This window comes from Muntiacus reevesi, chromosome 8 (assembly GCF_963930625.1).
Source record: "Muntiacus reevesi chromosome 8, mMunRee1.1, whole genome shotgun sequence".
Taxonomy (NCBI): Eukaryota; Metazoa; Chordata; class Mammalia; order Artiodactyla; family Cervidae; genus Muntiacus; species Muntiacus reevesi.
Window position 1 is genome coordinate 42,951,120 of NC_089256.1, and position 24,317 is coordinate 42,975,436.

The 24,317-nt window shown below is 41.1% G+C and overlaps 1 protein-coding gene across 1 annotated transcript in view; it reads left to right on the plus strand.

Annotated features, from left to right (window-relative positions):
- Positions 1-24,317, plus strand: part of ARHGAP31 (Rho GTPase activating protein 31) — a 122,243-nt gene that overhangs the window by 59,921 nt on the left and 38,005 nt on the right. Inside the window, exons 2-6 of the mRNA XM_065943460.1 lie at positions 8,271-8,373; positions 10,824-10,968; positions 19,356-19,438; positions 20,600-20,707; positions 21,586-21,728. Of these exons, the coding sequence (XP_065799532.1) occupies positions 8,271-8,373; positions 10,824-10,968; positions 19,356-19,438; positions 20,600-20,707; positions 21,586-21,728 (582 nt within the window). The remainder of the gene's footprint in view (positions 1-8,270; positions 8,374-10,823; positions 10,969-19,355; positions 19,439-20,599; positions 20,708-21,585; positions 21,729-24,317) is intronic.

Consider the following 24,317-nt stretch of genomic DNA (forward strand, 5'->3'; position numbering starts at 1 on the left):
CTGTTTGCAACCCCATGGACTGTAGCCTGCCAGGTTCCTCTGTCCATGGAATTTTCCAGGCAAGAGTACTGGAGCAGGTTGCCATTTCTTCCTCCACGGGATCTTCCCAAACCAGGGGTTGAACCCGCGTCTCCTACATTAGCAGGTCGATTCTTTACCAATAAGCCATCTGGGAAGCCAGTAATTGACATACTCCACTGTATTTAAGTTTAAGGTGTACAGCATAGTGGTTTGACTTACATATATTGAGAAATGATTACCATGCTAAGTTTAGTTAGCACTCATCATCTCGTATAAATATAAAGAGAAAGAAAAGAAAAAATTTTTTGCTTATGATGAAAACACAGGATTTACTCTCTTAATTTTCATATATAATGTAGAGCAATGTTAACTATAATCTTCATACTGTACATTATAACTCTAGTACTTATGTATCTTGTAATTGGAAATTTGTACCTTTTGACCACCTTTCTCCAATCCCTTCTCTCCACCTCCCCCATCCCTGCCTCTGGTAGCCACAAATCTGATCTCTTTTTCTATGAGTTTCTCTTTTTTCCCTTAGAATCCACATATAAGTGAGATCATACAGTATTTGTCTGTCTCTGTCTGACTTATTTCACTTAGCATAATGCCCTCAAGGTCCACCCATGTTGTCACAAGTGGCAGAATTTCCTTATTTTTATGGCTGAATATTATTCTATCTATGTATGCCACAACTTATTTATCGAATCATCTTGAGAGACACATGTTGTTTCCATGTCTTGACTGTTGTTAATAATACTACTGTGAACTGAGTGGTGCAGATATCTTTTCAAGTTAGTGGTTTTGTTTCCTTTGGATATATTTCCATAAGTGTAATTACTAGATCATATGGCAGTTTTGTTAATATTTTTAATTTTCTGAAGATCCATACTGTTTTTCATAGTGGCTATAGCAGGTTATAATCTCAGTAACAGTGCACAAGCATTCCCTTTTCTTCACATCCTTGTCAGCATCTATCTCTTATCTTTTTGATGATGGTCATTCTAACATGAGGTGGCATCTCATTGTGGTTTTAATTAGCATTTTTCTAATGGCTAGTGATGTTGAGCGTTTTTCATGTATCTGTTGGCCTTTTGTATATTTTCTTTGGAAAAGTGTCCATCCAGATCTTTTCCCCATTTTCTGATTGTATTATTTAGTTTTTTGCTAATGAGTTGTTTGAGTTCTTTTTATTTTTTGGATATTAACCTTTTATCAGATACCTGGTTTACAAATATTTTTCCATTCCGTAGGTTGTCTTTTCACTTTGTTGGGTGTTTCCTTTGCTGTGCAGAGCCTTTTTAGTTTGATGTAGTCCTGCCTGTTTATTTTTTATTTTGTTGCTTGTGCTTTAGATGTTATAGCCAAAAACGTCATTACCAAGACCCATATCAAAGAGTTTTTTTCCTATGTCTTCTTCTAGGAGTTCCATGGTTTCATGTCTTTAGTCCATTTTAAGTTAATGTTTGTGAGTGGTATAAGATACAAGTCTAGTTTGATTTTGTACATGTGAGTATCCAATTTTCCCAGTGCCAATTTTCCCAGACTGTCTTTTCTCCATTGAGTCTTGGCTTCCTTGTCAAATACAATTGACCTAAAAGCCATCACCACCATAAGGTAGGGACTGCAATGGTAGAATTTCAGATATTTTGGTAGTCGAGGGCAAGGAATCAAACAGCTCTCCTTAAATGGTTAAATGGTGTCTCTATACCTGGCCACTAACTCATGGAACCCATCCTCCTGACAAGGAGGGTTTGAATCAGATAGGTGTACTTGGCACCTCCTAGCTGTGTGATGTTGGGCAACTTACATAACCTCTGTGAGAATCATATTCACATTTTCAAAATCAAGAATTTTACCTGTTTTGTGGGTTGGCTATGATTATGGAGAAGGCTACTGAAAGAGAAAAATAGCACCTTATGCAGTACTATTATTTCATAACACATAAAAAGTGTTTTCTTCTTCGAAGGACCCAGATATCAATGGAGCACTGAAAACTTATCTGGAGAGTAATGACCAATCCCTTGTTTAGCAACACATTTTAAGTACTTGTGTTTTCAAGGCTATTTTAGGTGAAAAAGACAGTGCTATCTTTACTGTCCTTAGAGAGCTCACAACTTAGTGACAGAGATGACATAGTTTCAGGCAACACCCAGCACCTAGTGCTGGGTAAGAACAAACTTGCAGTAAGTATTTGTTGAATTGGGTTTTTATGAAAAAATTTGGGGAAAGGTAATATATTCTGATAGTTCAAAATTCAAAAGTATAAAAAGTATATAATGAAGAGTCTCCCTCTTACTCATAGCCCTGACTCCAGCTTCCCAGTTCATTTTTCCTGCAGGCACCTAAAGTTATCACTTTTTTACGTGTCCTTCCATAGATATTTAATGCATGTACAAAGTATTTTATAGCTGTTCTTTTATTCTCTCTTTTTAAAAAACAAATGTTAGCATACTACTACACTGCTCTGTACCTCATTCTTTTTGCTTACCAATTTATCTTGGAGACTGCTGGATATCAGTACATGAAGGTTTCCTCATTCTTTTGATGACTATATAGTATTCCATTATATGGCTATTCCATAATTTATATAAATAGCTTCCTATTGATGGAGTATCCCATGCTATTACAAATATTGCTGCAGTGAATTACCTTGTACATAGAGAAATGTTCTGGAATTGGAGTAATGAAAATGTTCTGAAATGTGATGGTTGCTTAACTCTGTCAATATACTGAAAACCACTTAATTGTGTGCTTGAAAAGGGTGAACTTTATGACATTTGATTTGTAACTCAAATTTTGTTTAAGGTTAAAAGAACAAAAAAAGAAACTACTCCAAGGAAGACAAGGGATACTTAAATTTTTTTCCCTTGGAAAATGAGAAAGCAGTTAATTTGCTTTTTGTAAAAAACAGAAAACATTGTACTTTAAAAAGTAAACACCACAAATTCTATAATTCTACATTAGGCCAGGAGGAAGGGAGTAGAAGGAGGTTAAAACAGAGAGGAGGAATAAGAACTAAAGAGGGGGGAAGAATCAAAGAGGGAGAATTGCAAGGGGACAGAGACCTCTTAGCCAAGCCAAGACCCACAGAGGCTGGGAGGAACACAGTGCAGGAGAGATGGGGTCGCAGGACTGGGGAAGGAGGGAACAGAAATACGGAGTGGGAGCTGGCAGGGGGAGAAGTACGGGAGCCACTGTGACAGCTTTTGGATTCCTGGGGGATGGAAAGCTAGGAAGCTCTCTGCTGACTACCAAGAATAATAGAAAAGTGATTTAAATCTTTATTTCATCTCTTGAAAAACTGCCCTGCTCATTCACAGCATAGCAGAACTACATGAAGCCCTCCCTCCCTTCCTCCCCTGTGCCCAGAAGCGTCTCAAAGCTTCCTTCCCTGTTTAGCGGCTTGTCTCTCTTTGCTTTTCCCTTTGCAAGTATCAGTTCTTTATCCACCAGTGATCCTTGGTCTTTTCTAATACTTCAGTCAAGATGATGAATGCATCCATCATGCCTCAAGTGTTCTCAGCCCTTCTGCAGTCCTGCCTCTTCCCTGCTTTCTCCCACTAGAAATTGGTTTGCATTTTCTCCAGTTCTGTGTGGATGGAATCATGTAGTATGTACTCTTCTGTAGTCTGGTTTCTGTCACCCATATGCTATATCATTCTTAGTTATTGTTGAGTAGTAGTCCATTGTGTGTTTGCACCACTAGACTTTACTTTGAAGATTAAGGATGCAGCACCCAGAGAGGAAATGAAATCTGAGCAGCCCAAGACCTTAACAAAAATCCAGAATGGGGAGGGAGAAGTGCCATGTTTCTCTAAAACACAAATGCAGTTTGCATTATGAAAGAATGTGGCTGCCAAGACCACATAACTGACCAAATAAAACTGTGCTTTTTCCAATTTCCATCGCCAGATCTGGTTAGATCCTGGCCATGCAGGGAGCTGGGGTAGCTTAGCAGACATTACCTCTGGGGCGATTCAAAGAAATGATTTGACTGCTGGCTTTTTCTTCCCTAAACCCTTGAAGAGGTTGAGAATTGAGGAAAGTACCCCCACATTTATTTACAAGTACACAGTGTCTTTTAGTTATACCAAGTTGGATCGAATGAAACAGAGGACTTTAAAACATTTTGTAAACTGTAAAGCATAAATCAAAGTGCTCTTTTCCATCATAAAAAACCACCTCAAGATTTATTTTGTACTCAGATTAAAATTTAACGTTTAAGATCGCTGATCCAGGAAAAACAAAACAAGAAAAGGACTTAGAGAACCATCAGTGCAACAATTAGAAGAAGTTACAGCATTATGTCATAATCAGCAACTGTGTGCCCCTCTGTAGGAGGAGACTTGAAGTTCTTTGGGTCCATGGTAAATCCCACAAAACTAGCTCTGTGACTCCAACCTCCAACAGCAACCTAAATAGACAATGGACGCTTTCTTTCCATCTCTAACTACTCAGCTATTTTGTTTCAAGCTTTTATCCTGTCCAGAATCCTAGGTTGTCCCCAATTTTATTGGACTCCAGGAACAATAGTCTAAGGATTTCTGAGACTTTGAGACTAAACTCTTAGTAAGCCCCTGAAATATCACTGGTCAGTATTACCTTTAGAGCATTGCTACCCTGAGCAAGGGCTACAGATTGACTGTATCTGAATCACCTGGGAATTTGTCAGAAAGGCAGATTCTTGACTCCCACCCTCCCATTGGAATCTGCATGTTCACAAGATCCCAGGGGGTTGTATCAGTGTTAAAAAATGAGGATCACTGGTCTAGACAGTGATTCTTTCAGCTTCAGCGTTGAGTCACTTGGGAGGCAGCTACTGCTGGTGGCCCTCTTCGGGACCACAGTCTGAGAAGTGCTCTGCTCTGGCTCTAGAGCTGGATGGTTACAGAGATCAAGTGGCTCCTTTCCATTCACTGTGCATGATGGAGAATTCGTGCGTCTTCCAACTTGACCTGAGGCGAGAATCCAGGAAGGCCAGCACTCCTCAGTGACTGGGACCTTTTCCCTTGGATTGTTTTAAAATTGCCTCCTGTTTAAACAGAGCTGTGGACGAGAGGTTCTAGGGCCTCTGTACTGAAGCCAGAGTAAATTTATGGCAGAGGCTACATCCGGGAACGTGTTTCCCTCACCTTGAAAACAAGCAGAGCCTGAGGGGCTGCGGCGGAGTGCCCTGGTGCTGGGAGGTGGCTCTTGGAGAAGGGGATAGGACAGACTTGTGACCCTGCCCCGCCCTTCTGTATAAAGGCCCTTCGAGGCTGAGGCTTTTGTCTTGGAGTCCTCCTTGGGACTGTCCCCAAGCTCTCAAGTCCCCCTGTGCCCTCCAACAGCCATATCCCTTGGTATGGACACACACCGAGAAACACATCAAGGGCAGGCATCGTTCAGAAATCTAACGAAATCTGTACCCTGTTGGGTGCCCCTGCCTTTATTTTATGAAGATACACCTCAGTGCAAAGAAAAGTGGCATCAGGTGAGCAGAATCACTTCAAATAGAAACACTGAACCATAGACAGATGCAAAACCCATTCCGCATAGTGGAGGTGAATGTGAACTTGTAAGCAGTTGGTCAGCTCTGCCCCGCTGTCTACCAGATGGGAGGGTAGTACACTGTTTTCACCAAGACTGCATCTCACAAATGATAAACTTACATCATACAAAAACTTCAAACAGAAACAACTGTCGTTGTAGAATGCATACTGTATTCCAGGGTCTGTGCTAAGTGTTAACATGTATTATTTCAGTCCTAGCTATGAGGTTAATATCACTGTTATCCTCATTTTGCAGATGTGGAAATTAAGAAACAGAGTTACTGCATATTTTGCCCAAGGTTACAAAAGGCACTTAGGAGTCCATACCTGGACTCTCCATCATGACCACCTGTGGCAGGTTATAGAGCAGCAGCTTGGTGTGGTGGAAAAAGAGTCAACCTGTTGTGCACAATAGGGATCTGTTTTTAAACAAGATGAATTTTTTAAGCATTGGAACTCTGTTTGCTGTTTACTTATTTATTTATAAAATATATTTAGAGGCACAAGTGTAGGAGACAAAAATCTCACCAAGAACCTTTTTCATAAAATATATGAAAGTAAAGCTCTTCAGCTTGAAGCCAGGCAGGGACTCTGGACCCCTGCCCACACTCACAGCCCCTCATGTACCACACCCCACTCCCACCCTGTATTCATTCACAGGGAGTAGTTCCACCTCTGTGGTCTCCGGCCTCAATCAGTTCTAATGAGATAGATGAAACTGGAGCCTATTATACAGAGTGAAGTAAGCCAGAAAGATAAAGACCAATACAGTATACTAACGCATATATATGGAATTTAAAAAGATGGTAACAACAACAAAAAAAGATGGTAACGATAACCCTATATGCAAAACAGAAAAAGAGACACAGATGTACAGAACAGACTTTAGACTCTGTGGGAGAATGTGAGGGTGGGATGTTCTGAGAGAATAGCATTGAAACAAGTATCCTATCAAGGGTGAAACAGATCACAGCCCAGGTTGGATGCATGAGACAAGTGCTCAGGGCTGGTGCACTGGGAAGATCCAGGGGGAAGGGATGGAGAGGGAGGCGGGAGGGGGGATCGGAAAGGGGAACACATGTAAATCCATGGCTGATTCATGTCAGTTATGGCAAAAACCACTTGAGGAATGAAAATGGGACCCCTAAATAAACTACTTTGAAACAACTTAAAAAAAAAAAATAGTTCCAACCACAAGTTCACTCCCTGCCCTCTTTCCACCTGAGGTAAGTTGGTCATGAATGACAGGGACAAAACATGGGTGTGTCCTGGAGGGGAAAGGCTCTAGAGATGCATGGTCTTTGAAAGATGGGTGGGATATGGTAAGTATGATGAGTTTTACTTAGCACCTAAAATGATTAGTAGTTGAAATGGTGGGGGAGTTGTGTGTAAAGTGTTGTAGTAGAGAATCCAAGAAGAATGTTGAGTCTGAATGCCTAGTATCTACTCATGTAAAGGTTCAGTCCAGCTTGGAATTGTGTGCAGGTGTGATCAAGTGCATTAGGCACTGATAGATTGGTATTAGTCTAATCTAAGATATTAATGGATTGTGTATGTTTTGGGGGAGTGAGCACAGCACAGTAATGGAATTTCCACCCTACCTCTGTGCCAGAAGACTTCACCACCCAAGGCTTTAGTAGTTCCATACCATCCACAGCACGCTCACAGAGGGACCTCAGGTGGATCTGCCCAAGGACCAAAGTGGCAAGTGACTTGCCACTCTCTCCATGCCATCCAGAGGGCCTGTGACTTCCATTATAGGTCACTGAGCTGGCTGGGCTGATAAGGTCCAGCCCTGAGGGGAGAACAGCACAGCCAGACCCTTCTACCCAGACATTGGACTTATGGAGTGGCAGGAACTCAACAGGCCATGTTGGTCCCTTTTATGAGATCTATTCAGTCAATGACTCTTTGACCCATTTGGTGGTGGTGAAGTGGGGGGTGGTTCTCACCTTTAAAAAAAAAACACTTTAACTTTTAAATTACCTTTAACATTCTGGCAAATATTCTTCCAGTCTTTTTTTCTTTTGCAGTTTTCTAAATATAGCTGAATTCACAACATATATTTGATTTTGTGCCTTGTTTTTCTTTCACCTATCTACATCATAGGTAAATAGGTACATCATAAGCATTTTTCCATATGTTAATTATGTTTTGCAAGCAACAAGTACTCTTAAGTGAGGTAAATAAATTTACCTGCCCCTTGGCTTCCTCATGTGTAGAATAGGCAAGAGTTCTCTAATTTTATCACAGAGGTCACCTGGAAGTCTTTTTAAAACACAGTTTGCTGAGCACCACCTCCAGAATTTCCAATTCAGTGGGTCTGGAGTGGGGCCTGGGAATCTGCACTCCCAACAAGTTCCAAAGAGAGGCTGGTGCTGTTGGTCAGGAGACCACACTGGGAGAATCAGTGAAATGAGACTGAGTTGTGGGATTTCCAAGGTCACTGCTGGTTTCAAAAATCCAAGTGTTTGCATATTTTTCAAATTCTTTAAGACCTAACTCTTAAAACACATGCATTTTCCAACTTTAACAAAACCCTATGATTTTTTTTTAAATACCAAAGAACATCATCTTCCATTTAAATGTAATTGTTTCCACTTGTAACTCATATGCGTTCCATACTTCTCTTTGAAGTTACCTGGATTTTTAAAAGCCTATCTCTAAAAGACAGTCAGACTTAAACCTAGTGCTTTTTTCTTTTCCTTTGCATAGTTCCATATGTATTGAAGAGCTGTGCAGAGTTTATAGAGACTCACGGCATCGTGGATGGAATTTATCGGCTTTCAGGAGTCACCTCAAACATACAACGGCTAAGGTAAATCCAAGAATCGCCCCCAGAGAATTCCCCCATGATCCTTGCTCTGTCCATACGTCTATCTGCAGGTGTTGGGAGTACTAAAAGCTAAAGGGATTGAGGGAAGGATGTCAGGGCACAAGATCAAGTGCTAATGTTTTCAGATGCCTAACTATTCTTAATCTAATCAGGAAGCTCTCCAATCTGATGTAATTCCTTCCAACAGAAACTCCTGAGGGCTTTTAATCTGTTCCTATGTCTTGCACCAGATTTATTCTTCTTAGGTAGATTCAGCTGAACTCAAATGATTTAAATTACAAGTTGGGAAAAAATGATTTATTATTACTCATTTGCCTATCCAAAGCTCAGATCCCTGTTACATGGTATTCAGAATTTAGAGGTCAATGTGAGTTTTTCTGTTGACACACACTCAACATTTGATAATTTCATCTGGTTGAAAAATCAGAAGTCTGCATGATTGTGCATTTCTCTAATTGATGCCTGTATTTTTTAAATCACTGATAGAGGAACTATCTCCAATTCTATGGATTTATCCTAAACAATTCTAAAATGTATCCTAGAATTTTTTTAATTAAAAGGACAGTAATCTTCAAATATGTATTGATATTATAGCTGTAAAATAAAAGTAGTATATGTAGTGTATATATAGAATATATCCATTATATACAATATAGGCACTAATGGTAAAGAACTTGCCTGCCAATGCAGGAGACATAAGAGATGTGGCTTTGATCCCTGAATTTGGAGGATTCCCTGGAGGAGGGCATGGCAACCCACTCCAGTATTCTTGCCTGGAGAAGCCTATGGACAGAGGAGCCTAGTGGCTACAGTCCATAGCATCACAAAGAGCTGGACACGACTGAAGCGACTTAGCACACACACATAGGTATATATATAGAATATATACTTTATATATAATATATATACTGTTCTAGACTAAAGTAGTAGGTTTATGTATTTTAGATATTGTTCTTTAATACAAAAGAATACATTTTAATATATTTGTTACATATTCTTTAGTTACAAATGTAGACTTTTAAAATAAAACATTCTTGTTACAAGATTAATATATAAATTTTACATTGTGCAGGTAATTCATTTTTATCTTCTTCCTCTTGTTTTGTTTTTTACCCCTCCTCCTCAAATCTCAATTGTCATAAAACTATACCACAGGAATAAAACATCCTTTTTACTCCTGGCGAAGTGATAACTATTTAAAAAATGACTGGTTTTTTGCAGCCGTAGATTTTAACAGATCTGTGTGCTTACATCAGTTCACTAATTTACTCACGTGATATTTTTCAGAGTTTCAACATTAAGTGTTGGTTTACTCCAGCTCTGAAACATACTGCACAGTAGTTGGTATTGTGGAAGGACACTTGGACAATGGCCAATTCTTTTCACTTAAGGACTGACCTTAGCCTTGACAAGGGAAATTTTTGGCTAGCTAAATGAATAAGCTGTAAGTTGTTTGTGTTCTGCCCTTGTAAAAAAAAACACATGCCTATGAATTTATGAGGCCGTTGCATGGTTTTCTTTTCAAGGCCTCACAGAGTTCTTTTCAGGTTCTGACAGCATCAGGGATTTCCCTTCTCTTTGTTAAAGGGGCAGAACCAGACTATAGGAGAAGGGGCAGCAAGCTGTTTCCAGATGCTGATTTTGAGAGTCCAGTTGCCGTTGTCACCTCTTGTCTGACCAAATGAATACTCTCAAAAAAATCTAACTTCTCTTCTGTATTAACGCTCAGATTTATCATCTTTTAAATAGCAAGTATATACCATTTGAGGCAGTATATTCATTAATCATGCTAGGAAATGTTTTTTTCAGTTAGAAATGAGGCCTGGAATCTGATGATGTTCTCAAACACCCCACTATAGATTGTTTAAGAAGATATTTATAAGCTTATTTGCCCTGTGGGAGTCACTGTCAGGCAGCCTAGAAGTTTCCACTCAGTATCAAAGAGACAGTTGATTGAAGTTCTCAGACCTTGAGTTTGAGTCTCCAGATAAAACAAGTTGGCTGACATGAATATGTGGACATGAATGATAACAATCTGACTCACCCTGGGTTTGGTTTTTCCTCCAAGAGAGAGAAGTTCATTTAGAACAATATTTTGGAAAACTGAAATCTCAACAGGGTTTTTGGAAAATTGTTTTCATATTTCTTCACTGTTCACGATTGAAGCTACAGACATAATGCCATGAGAAATCCATTCGTAAATGGAATTATGTCTTTCTCATTACAGCAGCTTCTGCAGGGAAGATCCAGACCTGAAATGGAAATCTTTTGTAGCTTTCTTAGGCCTGGAATAGAAGGTCTTTTTGAATCAAGGTCAAAAATATGGTCAGATCAGCAGTTTAGGGTCTTTTTACCCTCTAAGCAGCCCAAGTAGCTGCTGACATCGAACACATGTTCCTGGGATTGTTATGTCTCTGTCTGTGTTGTTTCAGGCAGGAGTTTGGCTCAGATCAATGTCCAGATCTGACAAGGGAAGTGTACCTCCAGGACATCCACTGTGTGGGCTCCCTCTGCAAACTCTACTTTCGGGAGCTGCCCAACCCCCTCCTGACTTATGAGCTCTATGAGAAATTCACGGTAAGTGTTTGGATTTCCATTAGGGTTACTGGGTGGGATGCATGGATGAGCCAAAGAAAGTTTCAGCACTAAAATTACAATAATAATACTTCCCAGCTGGTTGCCATTATCTTGGTGATGGAATTGGATGGTATAGTGAGGAAAGCAGGGTGGTGGGACTGTTTGCTATATCTTTCCTATCTTAAATTTTCAGAATCATGTTTGTTTGCTTGCATGAGCTAGCTTAAACCATCTCCATATCTATGTAACCAAATGTGTGTCAGTAGATAAGAAGGAAACAAAGAAGCAGAGAATGAAGTGACTGGCCCAATGTCACGCTCTATCCCCAAACAGAACAGAAACCTGAGACTTCAGATGCTACCCCCATGGTTAATTCATTTCAGGCTATTCCTTCTGTGTTTCTGTTTTGGGAGCTGTATAAAGAGGTGGGTGGGTAGAGAGGGGAGAGAGAACAAACAGAAATCAAGAGAGAGGTCAGAAAGCTGAGGAGAGAGAAGATTCTGGAAAAAGCAGCTAAGAGGGAGTATAGCTTGGGCCAGTGAGTTGGGTGGTGCAAGACGAATGGAACAGAGCAGAACGCCTACCTAGCAGTTGCATCATCACCAAATCCCACCCCCACAGGAAAAGGAGAATAAATGCTTAGAGCATGTCTGTAGTGTCAACCTTAAAAATAGGGCTTGAACATTTGGCTGTGATGGGGGTGGGGGAGGTGCCGAGTAGGTCAAGAGTTGGGTTTAACCAAGGTTGAGGCTCAGCTAGAAAAAGAGGGGGAGGGAGATCAGAGTGTGTGCAAGCGAGTGATTGAAATAATTGACCATAGAATTTTGTCTGGATAAGAAGAGAAAGGAGGGCCTAAGGCAGGTAACAATAAAAAATAGATCAATGGATCATTCATCCCAGTGAAATCAGTAAACTGTTGGAATAGTGTGGTCAGAGGGGATGTTTGAAATTAAGTTTATGGAAGACTTGCAATTATTGGTAAGGACCAGACCAAGGCTCTAACCATGGGAGAGAATCTTTCTTATATCTCTTGTAATAAACCTATTTTGGACATATAAATGTTCTTTAATTTGAAATTATATAGGAGTTAATGAGTGCTATTCACATTTCAGAAGATACCCTTACAGATCTGTCTGTCTGTCTGTCTGTCTCTATCTCCCTTTCTCTCTCCCTACATTTGTTCCTCAGTACTATTCAATACATTCTGATGTTATGAAACAGTGCTAATTCAACAACTTGACCATCCTTCCATGGTAAAAAATACAAAAAGACACTATTTTTACAGGGTATTCTCTCATATACACAGTGATTTCTTAAACCAGATTCCTACTGATGGATATTTACACATTTTGTTTCTTAACACTTTGCTTTTATAAGCAACATTATAGTAAACATTTTTGTACATATATCCTTATACTTTATTCTGTTTAAATCACAGAAGTACATTTACTAAGTAAAAGGGTCTTATTTAAAATTTTGTCACATGTTGCCAAGTTCTGCAGAGACACAAGAATGTTCTTTTTCCTGCAGCCTTGCCAACACTGAATATTCTTAATTTGCTAAATTGTTCGCCAATCTCAATCAACCAAAAAATATCTTATTGTTGTTTTAATTTGTGCATGAGATTTTATTGTTTTCTACATAGTTTTAATCTTAGTACAGTATAATAGTTTCATCCTTAAATAAGACTACAACATCACATGTTAAATAGCTGAATGAGTCCAACCTATTTGAATTAAATTTAATTCTATGATAGTTAGGGATAGATAGGAATTCTTGTCTAGAAACTTCAGAAATAGAAGTTTCTTCTCAGATCTTGTTTATAGGGTCAAAACAAAATCCATGTTTATCTCTCTCTGTCTTTGTTCCCTGACATTGCTAATCATTCTTTCTTCCACAGCAACAGAAAATATCAAAGCAATGTTACTGTCCACTTGTCATCAGATCTCAAGAGAACTTAACATTGTATTTAAACATAGTTTAAGGACACTAAGAAATAAAAGATGTTTTGTTATGACAGGTGAACTCTACATAGGTAGGATCTCATGACTAACTATCATTGAATTTATAGTTGAGTACATTTCTCTAAATCACAGTGATGAATTATGAAAATATAAGCAAACCTTTTCCGGGGACATGGGAACAGCTCTATTACATTGTCACACATTCTTACAATGATTTATTTAAACTTACTTGCACAGATGAAGTGGAATAATATTTCAGTGGAATATAATAGAATTAGAAAAATATTAATGAAGTAATGATGATGATGATATCTGCTACTTACTGCTTACTATATGATAAGCTTATTACAAATATTTTTTCATTCAATCTTCAAAATAACTCTGTGAAACAGTTTTTACTGTCTCTTACAGATGAGTAATTGAGGCTGAAGTGACTCTTGCCTGGGTTTATACAGATAGTAAATGAAAGTAAAGATTTAACATTCTGTCTCAGACCTGCCACACTGTTTTTAAAATAGATTTAACAGCTCTTAAATAGGCTCAGGTATTAAATAACTTAATATGATATACAGAAAACATCCCAAACTAATGAAGGAACAATTCAATAAGCAATGTTAGGAAAATTGGCTAAGTGCTGGGAGAGGGGAGAAGTCAAGTTACATTCATGCCATTTAACAGATTTCAGGGTGAAAGATTTTCTAAGAACAAAAGCAAAGGAAAAAAATCACCAAAGACAAATTTAACAAACTAAACTACATAAATATTAGATTTTTCTACATTAAAAATACATTAACAAAATTAAAAGGTGAATGGCCAACTATGGAAAACATTTACAATAAGGATGACAGGAGATGAATATTTTTTAATTATATAAAACTCCTACATATCAATAAAAAAGAAAAAACACACAACACCCTGCTAAACAAATGAGCAAAAACCTCAACAGACAATTTGTAAAGAAACATAGTTATTTTAAAAGTATAAATGTATTAGAAAAAATATATTTTCATATTAAAAATAATTTTTTTTAATGTTAGTATTTCATGTTGCCAAGGCTGTGGTGACACTGGCTCTGTCATAGTTTTCTATTGCAAGTGTAAATTGGCTGGACATCCAGCAAGTCATTTGAAATTACTATCAAGAGTCCTAAAATGCTCATATTTTTTAAATACAGTTATTCTATTCCCAGACTCCTTTCTAAGATAATAATCAGATGTGCACATTGATTTACCAATATTTCACTGCCATAGTAACAGTAACAAAATTAGGGAGTATCTACGTGTCCAACAATATGGAAGGGGTTAAATAAATGATAATAAATCTATTGTTTTAAATCCTGTGTAGCCGTGAAAAGTCATATTTTTGAAGACTATTTGCTGGCCACAGTACAAAGTTAAATGGAAAAAAGCAGTATATGCAATAAATAGGAAATGATGGCAGTGTTCATCTTTGGTGCTGGGAAGCCCCGGGCAGATTGCTTCTTTTAGGGTTCAGTGTGAGTAGGTTAACAGTAGTTATGTCTGAGTGATGAGTTAGCACGTGATTTTTATGTCCTTTAAGTACATGTATTAGTTTTATGTGGCTGCAGTAACAAACCACAAGTTTGGTGGCTTAAACAACAGAAAGTTATTCTCTCACAGTTCCAGAGTCCAGAAATCTGAAATCAGTTTCACTGGGCTGATATCAAGGTGTCAGCAGGGCCATGGATCATTACAGAGACTGTAGGGGGAAACCTGTTTCTTGCCTCCTCCAGCTTCTGGTGGCTGCTGGCATGCCTAGGCTTGTGGCCACGTCTCTGCCTCCATGGTCATGACCCCATGAACTGTAGCCAGCCAGGCTCTTCTGTCCATGGGATTCTCCAGGCAAGAGTACTGGAGTGGGTTGCCATTTCCTTCTCCAGGGGATCTTCCCAACCCAGGGATCGAACCCAGGTCTCCCTCATTGCAGGCAGACGCTTTATCCTCTGAGCCACCATGGTCTGTGTCAAATCTCCTTCCGCCTCCCTCTTCTAAGGGCCCACCAGGTGGCGCTAGTGGTAAAGACTCTGCCTGCCAATGCCGGAGACCCAAGAGATGAGGGTTAGATCCCAGGGTCAGGAAGATCCTCTGGAGAAGGAAATGGCAATGCACTCCTGTATTCTTGTCTGGAGAAGGCAATGGACAGAGGAGCCTGGTGGGCTATACAGCTCATGGGGTCGCAAAGAGTCGAGCACAACTGAATGCATACACACATATTGGATAATCCATGAGACTCTCCTTATTTCAAAAGCCTTAACTTAATCACACCTGCAAAAACTCTTTTTCCAAATAAGGTAACATTTACAGGTTCTTGAGATTAGGACCTGATATCTTTGGAAGCAACTGTTCAACCTACTACATTTTATTTTTATCAGAAAAAAGTTCATTTGAGGAAAAATTCAATTTGGATCAGATTGATTCAGCTAAAATAATTAAACCCAAGATAGAGAAAAGTTGCTCGCTGATTTAGGATTTTTAGAGAAGGCAGTTTAAAGAGGCATTACATTTTATATTGAAATAACATCTTTGCGTATCTGTCTCCCTCATTAAACTGTAAGCCTCCTCAGGACAGAAAGCATATTTATTTTACTGATTTTTGTGCTTCCTTTCCCTGCTTTCCAGCTACTGGAGAATGTTGTGACTCTTGCCTAGTAAACATTTGCTGGCAGGTTGGTTGGCCCACACGCGTCATCTGAAGTGTCGATGGGGTGGACCACAGGTGTGTGGCGTCAGGTAGAGGCTGCCTGGCTGTGAGCTCAAGATGTCTGCCAACGTGGCAGCAGCCAACTGTCCTGGTTTGCCAGGGACTCGCCCACTTTTAACTCAGAAAAGTCCTGTGTTCCAAGGCACTCCTCCTCAGTCTCGGGCAAACCAAGCTGATTGGTCACGTCTCAAGGGGCTGAAAGTTGAGGGGAGTTATCTCAGTAAAGCTGATGCTCCCCACGAAGGAGGTTTGGTCCTTGGATGGTATTGCCCTGGAAGTGTGGCCCAAAGTGAGGCTTTCTGGCATTTTTAAATGCAAAGCAAAATACAGATTCATTCACTTACTCACTTCATGCAACTAACATCTCTTGAGCACCTGCCATATATACTAGGCAGGCACAGTTCCAGGTGCTAGGTAAGCAAGTCAGATAGAATCCTTGTTTTCATGAAAAGTGAAAGTCACTTAGTTGTGTCCTACTCTTTGTGACCCCATAGAAATCCATGGAATTCTCCAGATCAGAATACTGGAGTGGATAGCTTTTCCCTTCTCCAGGGGATCTTCCCAACTCAGGGTTCAAACCCAGGTCTTCGTATTGCAAATGGATTCTTTACCAGCTGAGCCACAAGGTTCTCACGAAACTTACATTTTAATTAAAGAGATGGATGACGAATAAATCCAAAGCATAACTCGATAGTGAGAACTGTTGATTAGCACTATGAAGACAATAAATGCAGGATACAGGTCAGAGAGGGCTTCCCCAGTAGCTTAGTGGTAAAGAATCCACCTGCCAATGCAGGAGACAGGAGAGACACAGATTTGATCCCTGAGTTAGGAAGATCCCCTGGAGTAGGAAATGGTAATTCCCCCCAGTATTCTTGCCTGGGAAATTTCCAAGGAGAGAGGAACCTGTCGGGCTGCAGTCCATGGGGTCACAAAGAGTCAGAGATGACTGAGCAACTGAGCACGCACGTGTGCACAAGTCAGAGAATGCTGGGGACTGATAATCAAAGGTCTCCTATGAGGTGATATTTGAACAGAGACAAAGATGAAGCGAGGGAACAAATTGTGCAAGTATCTGGTGGAAGAGGGTGCTGAGAAGAAATAACAGGTGCCAAGGCCCTTGTCAAGGACATGCCAAGCTTGTTTGAGGGAATATATGGAGGCCAGCACGGCCCATAGGGAGCAAGCAAGGAGGAAATGATGGGTGATGAGGAATTTGCAGATGGGTCAGGTGCCTGCTGCTACAGGTGTGACAAAGACGGGGAGGTATAACAACTGTCTGGAAGACAACGGTGGTTGTTGTCTCTGGAGGCTGAGGATCCGATGTTGGAAGGAAGTCACTTTCTTCTGTATATTCCTTTGAATGCGTTACATTTTTTTTTTTTTTGAATGCGTTACATTTTTTAAACCATGTGCATGAATAACTTTTTAACCTAATCACTTAAAGTAATTAAAAATAACAAAAGTGGCTTTATAATAATTTTTAAATAATTAATACAAAATAAAAGGTAAAAACTGAGTTACAGCTGGGGTGTAATTATAAGGGACAGACCCGGGTTGCTTATCCATCCCGGGGATGCGGCTGCCCAGGCTCAGGGGCTCAGGTGGTGTTCAGATAAACAGAGGAAACTAGAGCCTGGGCCTGGCCAGAGGGGATGGGAGACCAGCCCTCACCAGAGTCCTCAAAGTTCAGGAAGCTGGTCTTATTGATACTGACTGGAAGAGAACAAATGGTCACAGATTCAACCTGGATTTTTTAAAGTTTAACTGTCAGCAAGATTGTCTTGGGTAATGTTGAGTGAAATTCTCTTTTAGGCAAAAGATTGGGATGGGCAAAGTTTCAACTCCCTTCCTTCAACTCCCCAGTGATGAACTCTGTGTTGTCCTAATGTGGGAACACAAAGAGATGGAAAAATAGCTTTGCAGTGAGCAGACCCTCTGGGAAAACAATGAAGATCTAGAGAGCTTCCAAATAGGATTGGGGTGTGAAGGGGAGAAGCTGTGAATAATAAAATGATCCCATATGGGACCTGCAGGCATCAGGGGTGAGCCCGCCCAGTCTCTCAGAACAGAGGTGACTAACAGCTTCTTAAAATATTAAAGAAACTTTCCATGAACTCTGTTAAACTGACCTACACCTTTATTCCTAAGACACACTTTTAGAAAGTGGGGGTGGGTGTGGGGCTTGGGAAGGGGGTGGGTGTAAAGCTTTGCAAAGCTCATCCTCTCTTTGCCAAGAGAGGAAGAGAGGCCTCCCCACCCGCCCTTACAGGATAGAAGGTGGGAGGGTCCACGCCTCATTCCTTTGCCACTCCTTCCTCTGAGGCTCTTTCCCTTCACTCGCTTTATGAGATTCTCCCTGTCTTGAGAGTCAGGGTCTCCCTCGCAAATCTGTTTTCTAAGTGACAGAGCCCAGGGAGAGGGCAGAGGTATCAGGTACTTACTTCAGGCCCCATTCTGGTCCTCACCCTCTACATCTGCACATCTCAAAAAGCAAGAGTTGAGACAGAGATCATATTTATGCTGGCTCCGTTTTTGAGGCTTGCAAACCCAGCAGAAGACTGAGACAACTGTGACCCTCTGAGCCCCAAGTTTCTCCCCACTTCTGAGTAAGAAATGAAGTAGAGTTTTCCCACATAGGTTTTTTGATTGCCTTTGAAAATGGTTAGCTTCTGTGAATGCTTTACTTCCATTAAATAAAAAAGTCAAACAAAAACAGGTTGGTGGCCGAAGCTCTGGTGTGATGTCCCACTTAGGAAAATGGAGCCAGTAGTTGAGGCGTTTTAAAGTGTCTTGATCTGAGTGGGGTTACACGGTTATTATGCATATGAAAGGACTCAGGAAGCTGTAGCGGAAGATTTGTACATTTTTAGTGTAGTAAACTGTAACGTAGTGAAAAAAAAATGTGACTACTGACCTTGAACTTAGGTACTGCTCCTATGTGGTCAGTCTTGAGTACTCAGCCACTGGGAGGGGCCCTTGAGCCTGAGCACAGACGGGACAGATTCACAGGACAGGGTATAGGGCAATCTGTCGGGGGCACCTGTATTGTGCAGGAGCCCCAGGCAGGCCTGGAATCACACTGCATGCACTGAAGCCCTTGCCTCTCCTGAGGGCCGGGGCTGAGCTGGGAACCACATACCCACACAGGAAACAACCAGAGAGCAAGTCCGGACAAGGCCACCGGGTCTCAGGGACAAAGCTCTTATCCTGCTGAGAAGGCACGTCTTCACGTGGTCCCCACTTCCTGGAATCAGTGACAGGCTGCCTGGTCACAGGAAACTCTCAGGCTAGATGGGAGTGGCTGTTTGCACCCAGAAAGACAGCTGGTGGAATAAACATGCAGCCACCCTGTCGTCTCCACCTCTCTCGGTCTCTGTCTCTGTTTCTGTCTCCCAGTGTGAGGACTCTGTCTGCCACGCAGGACACACCCAAGATTCCATACCGTCTTTACCAGACACCTGTCTACCATCTGAGGACACACAGAGACCCTGTGTGCCCACATTGTTAGAGACGCTTTCCATCATGAACCCTCGGAGATTTTAGTGGTTTGTTTTTTCTAGAAAAGCGTGCCTCCTGGGAGGATGGTCTCTAGGCATGGCTGAGAGGCTGGAGTGCCAGAAGCCTGAATAAAACCCGCAGATCCAGGGGAGTGTCCCCCTTCTTGAGTGCTCACTGGATTGCTTCATTTCCTGTCCACAGGAGGCGGTGTCTCATTGCCCGGAAGAAGGCCAACTGGCCCGAATCCAAAATGTTATCCAGGAGCTCCCCCCATCCCATTACAGGTAAGAATTCCTGATAAAAGAAATTCACAGTCTCTCAATGTGATGTAATACTGCAGATGCAGGCTGGCATCATAAAAGGGGACGAATTCAGTGTACAGTGGCTTTCTAGAGTAGGTTGAGGTAGGCGAAAAGGTCAGTTGTATCAGAGCGTGTTGGTGCCTGACCAGAGACCCTGATGGGGAGGGACAGCCCATGTCTAAATTACTTTCAGAGTATCCCTCAGAGTCCCACAAGAATCATTTCTGATTGCACAGGCCAGTCTCACAGAGATAGTCTAGATTCTTACCCAGGTTCATAGCTTAACCAAATCAGTGGAAACCAAGGTGGTTTCTAAACAGGGTTTGACTATCACTCTTGAGCGTTTGGCTTACTGCTGTCTGTATGCTCATCAGTAGCAGCCCTTACATCCTGTCATCCTCTCGTCTCCTCACAGTTCAGTTCCTAATTGTGCCGCCTTTCCCCGTGAAAGTCACTCAGTCATGTTTGACTCTTTGTGTCCCTATGGACTATAGCCTGTCAGGCTCCTCTGTCCATGGAATTCTCCAGATGAGAATACTAGAGTGGATTGTCATTCTCTTCTCCAGGGAATCTTCCCTACCCAGGGATCAAACTCCAGTCTCCCAGCCTTGCAGGCAGATTCTTTACCATCTGAGCCACCACGGAATCCCACTGGTTCTTAAACCTACCCAGGTCTTTATAAGAGGGCAGATTTTGATGTAGTATAAGAACATCCCAGAAATAACAGATGTTATTCATCTGTCAAATGAGTTCCTTAACCAGTACCAGGGTGCCCACAGCTGGAAGAATTACAATAAAAGCTGAGACGAGGGCCAGTTTCAAGACTGTGTGGAGGCCATGCTGCCCTGGTTAGCTGGAGGCAGAGGCTCCAAGCACTGTGAGTCCCAGGATCCATCTCTGGCTGCACTGGCATCCTCAGCTGACTTCTGTCGAGACTGTCTCCTCCCCACCCATGGCCAGTGTTCCCAGGGCCAAGAAAATTACTTCCATCTATCTTGCTATCTTCCTGATAACCTTCCAAAATTCATGAAATAGACATATTTAGAGTCGCTTAGCTCAACCTTAGAAATTATCTCCAGATGTCAGGTTTCACGCAGACTCTGAAGTTTCCTACTTTTTCTTTTTTTTAATGAACCGTTATAGGACCTTGGAATACCTGATTCGACACCTGGCCCACATCGCATCCTTCAGCAACAAGACCAACATGCATGCCAGGAACCTGGCCCTGGTGTGGGCACCAAACCTCCTCAGGTAACCACCTCCCCTCACCTCACTGCCCCAGTGGGTTTAAGCAGCCCCCAATTCAAACGAAGCCTGGATTCCTCAAAACTGAGCCCCCTGGTAGACAAACCTTTGGCTAAGTGGTTATTTGTCACACAGGGGAATGAAAGGTGATTTTAACAGCCCTTGCCTGCTAACCTTGGAAACTCTGGAACCCAGAAGTATATTCTGGCTACAATCATGATGTGGCCAGTGTGATGGATCGTATGTTATAATTTCCTGGAAAGGTCTTTCTGGGTCTTTGGGGTTCCTTGGCTTTTGTTGGTTTTGGTGGGGTCCTAGGTTGATGCTGGGAGGGATTGGGGGCAGGAGGAGAAGGAGATGACAAAGGATGAGATGGCTGGATGGCATCACCAACTCGATGGACATGAGTTTGAGGAGACTCCGGGAGTTGGTGATGGACAGGGAGGCTTGGCGTGCTGCGATTCACAGGGTCGCAAAGAGTCGGACACGACTGAGCGACTGAACTGAACTGAACAGAGGTAGATAGAACCTGAATTAGCTGCTTCACATGACTTTGTAAATGACGACCTGCCCTTAGAACAATTCTTTGGAGTTTGAAGGAGATCCTATGAAAAAAACAAAATCAATTCCTATACTGAGTAATACAGTGTTTATAGCTTTGCAGTTTATAGTACCTGGTGACTATTTCCAATATGTCCAGTGTGTTGGGCTTCACAGCCTTTGAAGAGTCTCTTCAATTGATCTTAAATAGTTACATTAATACAAATTAACAAGCTGTATACATTTAGGAATTAGGGCCTGTGCAAACGGCCCGCTGGCTCCCCGCTTATGCTTCAGTCGGTAGGGCAGACTCATTCACTGAATGTGTTTCTTTTGTGGTTCAGGTCTAAAGAAATTGAAGCCACTGGTTGCAATGGAGATGCAGCCTTCCTTGCAGTCCGGGTCCAGCAGGTGGTGATTGAATTCATACTGAATCATGTGGATCAAATCTTTAACAATGGTACACCCGGGTCACTGGAGAATGATGGTAATGGCTCCTCCTGGCATACACTTCTTCTTTGCCTGAGGCACGGGACCCAAGAATAAGTTAGAGTGGGTTGGGATCTAGCTCTCAGTGTCAGCTGTGTGTGCGCGCTGACAACACTGTGTCAAATGTCTGAGGATCGTGCATATGTACGTGTATGCCTATGCAACAAAGGTGTGGTGTATGCAGATGTGGCTCTAGTATGTTTCTGATCAGTTGCATACATGGCCTATCCCATGAACGTGGTGTGGTGTCTTTGACTACTGTTCTGTTGTTTTTAGTGAGTTCTTAAACTCTTCCAGTTGTTATCCAGAGGCACTGGCAATATCCCCCCAACTATTAGCTTTTATTTTTACTTCCAGTATGATATTGCAGAAGGTTTAAGTGAGTGAGTTAAGAAGCATCCTGTTCATGCTTGCATATATATTCAGAATGCCTTCTCTTTGCAAGCATTTCTTTTTTAAATTGAAATATAATTGATTTACAATATTGTGAATGTTTATATTTACAATATAAATTACATTTATACACACACACCTATATTCTTTTTTTGGTTCTTTTCCATTATAGTTTATTATAAGATATTGAATATAATTCTCTGTCCTACACCCTAAATCTTTATTGTCTGTTTTACATATGGTAGTGTGTATCTGTGTAATACCATATTCCCAGTTTATCCATCCCCCACTTCCCCTTAGGTTGCCATAAGTTTGTTTTCTATCTCTGTGAGTCTGTTTCTGTTTTATAAATAACTTCATTTGTACTATTTTTTATATTCCATATGTAAGCTGTATCATATAATACTTGTCTTTCTTGAAAGCATTTCTTTTTTTTGTTTTTTTGTTTTCATTTATTTTTATTAGTTGGAGGCTAATTACTTTACAATATTGTAGTGGGTTTTGTCATACATTGACATGAATCAGCCATGGAGTTACGTTGTATTCCCCATCCCAATCCCCACTCCCACCTCCCTCTCCACCGGATTCCTCTGGGTCTTCCCAGTATACCAGGCCCGAGCACTTGTCTCATGCATCCAACCTGGGCTGGTGATCTGTTTCACCATAGATAATATACATGTTTCAATGCTGTTCTCTCGAAACATCCCACCCTTGCCTTCTCCCACAGAGTCCAAAAGTCTGTTCTGTACATCTGTGTCTCTTTTTCTGTTTTGCATATAGGGTTATTATTACCATCTTTCTAAATTCCATATATATGTGTTAGTATGCTGTAATGTTCTTTATCTTTCTGGCTTACTTCACTCTGTATAATGGGCTCCAGTTTCATCCATCTCATTAGAACTGATTCAAATGAATTCTTTTTAATAGCTGAGTAATATCCCATGGTGTGTACCACAGCTTCCTTATCCATTCGTCTGCTGATGGGCATCTAGGCTGCTTCCATGTCCTGGCTATTATAAACAGTGCTGTGATGAACATTGGGGTGCACGTGTCTCTTTCAGATCTGGTTTCCTCGGTGTGTATGCCCAGAAGTGGTATTGCTGGGTCATATGGCAGTTCTATTTCCAGTTTTTTAAGAAATCTCCACACTATTCTCCATAGTGGCTGTAATAGTTTGCATTCCCACCAACAGTGTAAGAGGATTCCCTTTTCTCCACACCCTCTCAAGCATTTATTGCTTGTAGACTTTTGGATAGCAGCCATCCTGACTGGCGTGTAATGGTACCTCATTGTGGTATTGATTTCTTGCAAGCATTTCTTGAGCACTTGCTTTGTTCTGCCCTGTGCTGGACACTGGGCATACTGCAATGAGTGTGTGTTTGTGGGTGCATGTATATAGAGACTAGCTAGCATTGCAACGCACTATATGTGAGAAACATATAGCTATTTCAGGCTGGATGTAATGAGATGCAAGACATGATGTTCCAGTTCTCGTAATAGCATAATGAACCCCAGGGATGCATTGGTATTGGTTTATGCTGCTTGAACTCATATGAGCCTAATTTGTAAAAATAAAAAATCCAGCTGATCAGTAAACCTGATAACTACTATTTGTGTGAGGGTACATTTCCAGCATTAGCATACATCACATAACTGGGAAGGCTTGTTGAAACACAGTTTACTGGACCTCATACCCAGAATTTCTGATTCAGCTTGTCTGGAGTGCTGCCGAAAATCTGTATTTCTAACAAGTTTCCAGGTGATGCTGCTGCTACTGGCCCAGGTCCATATCTCAAGAACCAGTGTGTGTGAGAACTATAACTGCAAAATATTTGTATGAGTTGATCAAAGCATTCTTTTCTAGTTTGGCTAATAAGCTTGGGAAAATCAATTATAACCATCAAAGTAATCAATTGCAATTAATATCAAATTTTGATTCCTGGTATAATAATTCTTACCCCATCCTGTCTTCTATGCGGTTTATGATCTTTCTTTTAAAATTCACATACCATAAAATTCACCGCTTTAATCATTTTATAGTGTGCATTTCAGTGGTTTTTAGTGTATTCACAGAATTGTTCAACCATCACCACTGTCTAATTCCAGGATGTTTTCATCACTCCAGAAAGAAACCCCACACCCAGTAAAGTAGTCGCTCCACATTTTGTCCTCCCTTCCCACCGGAGTCTGGCAA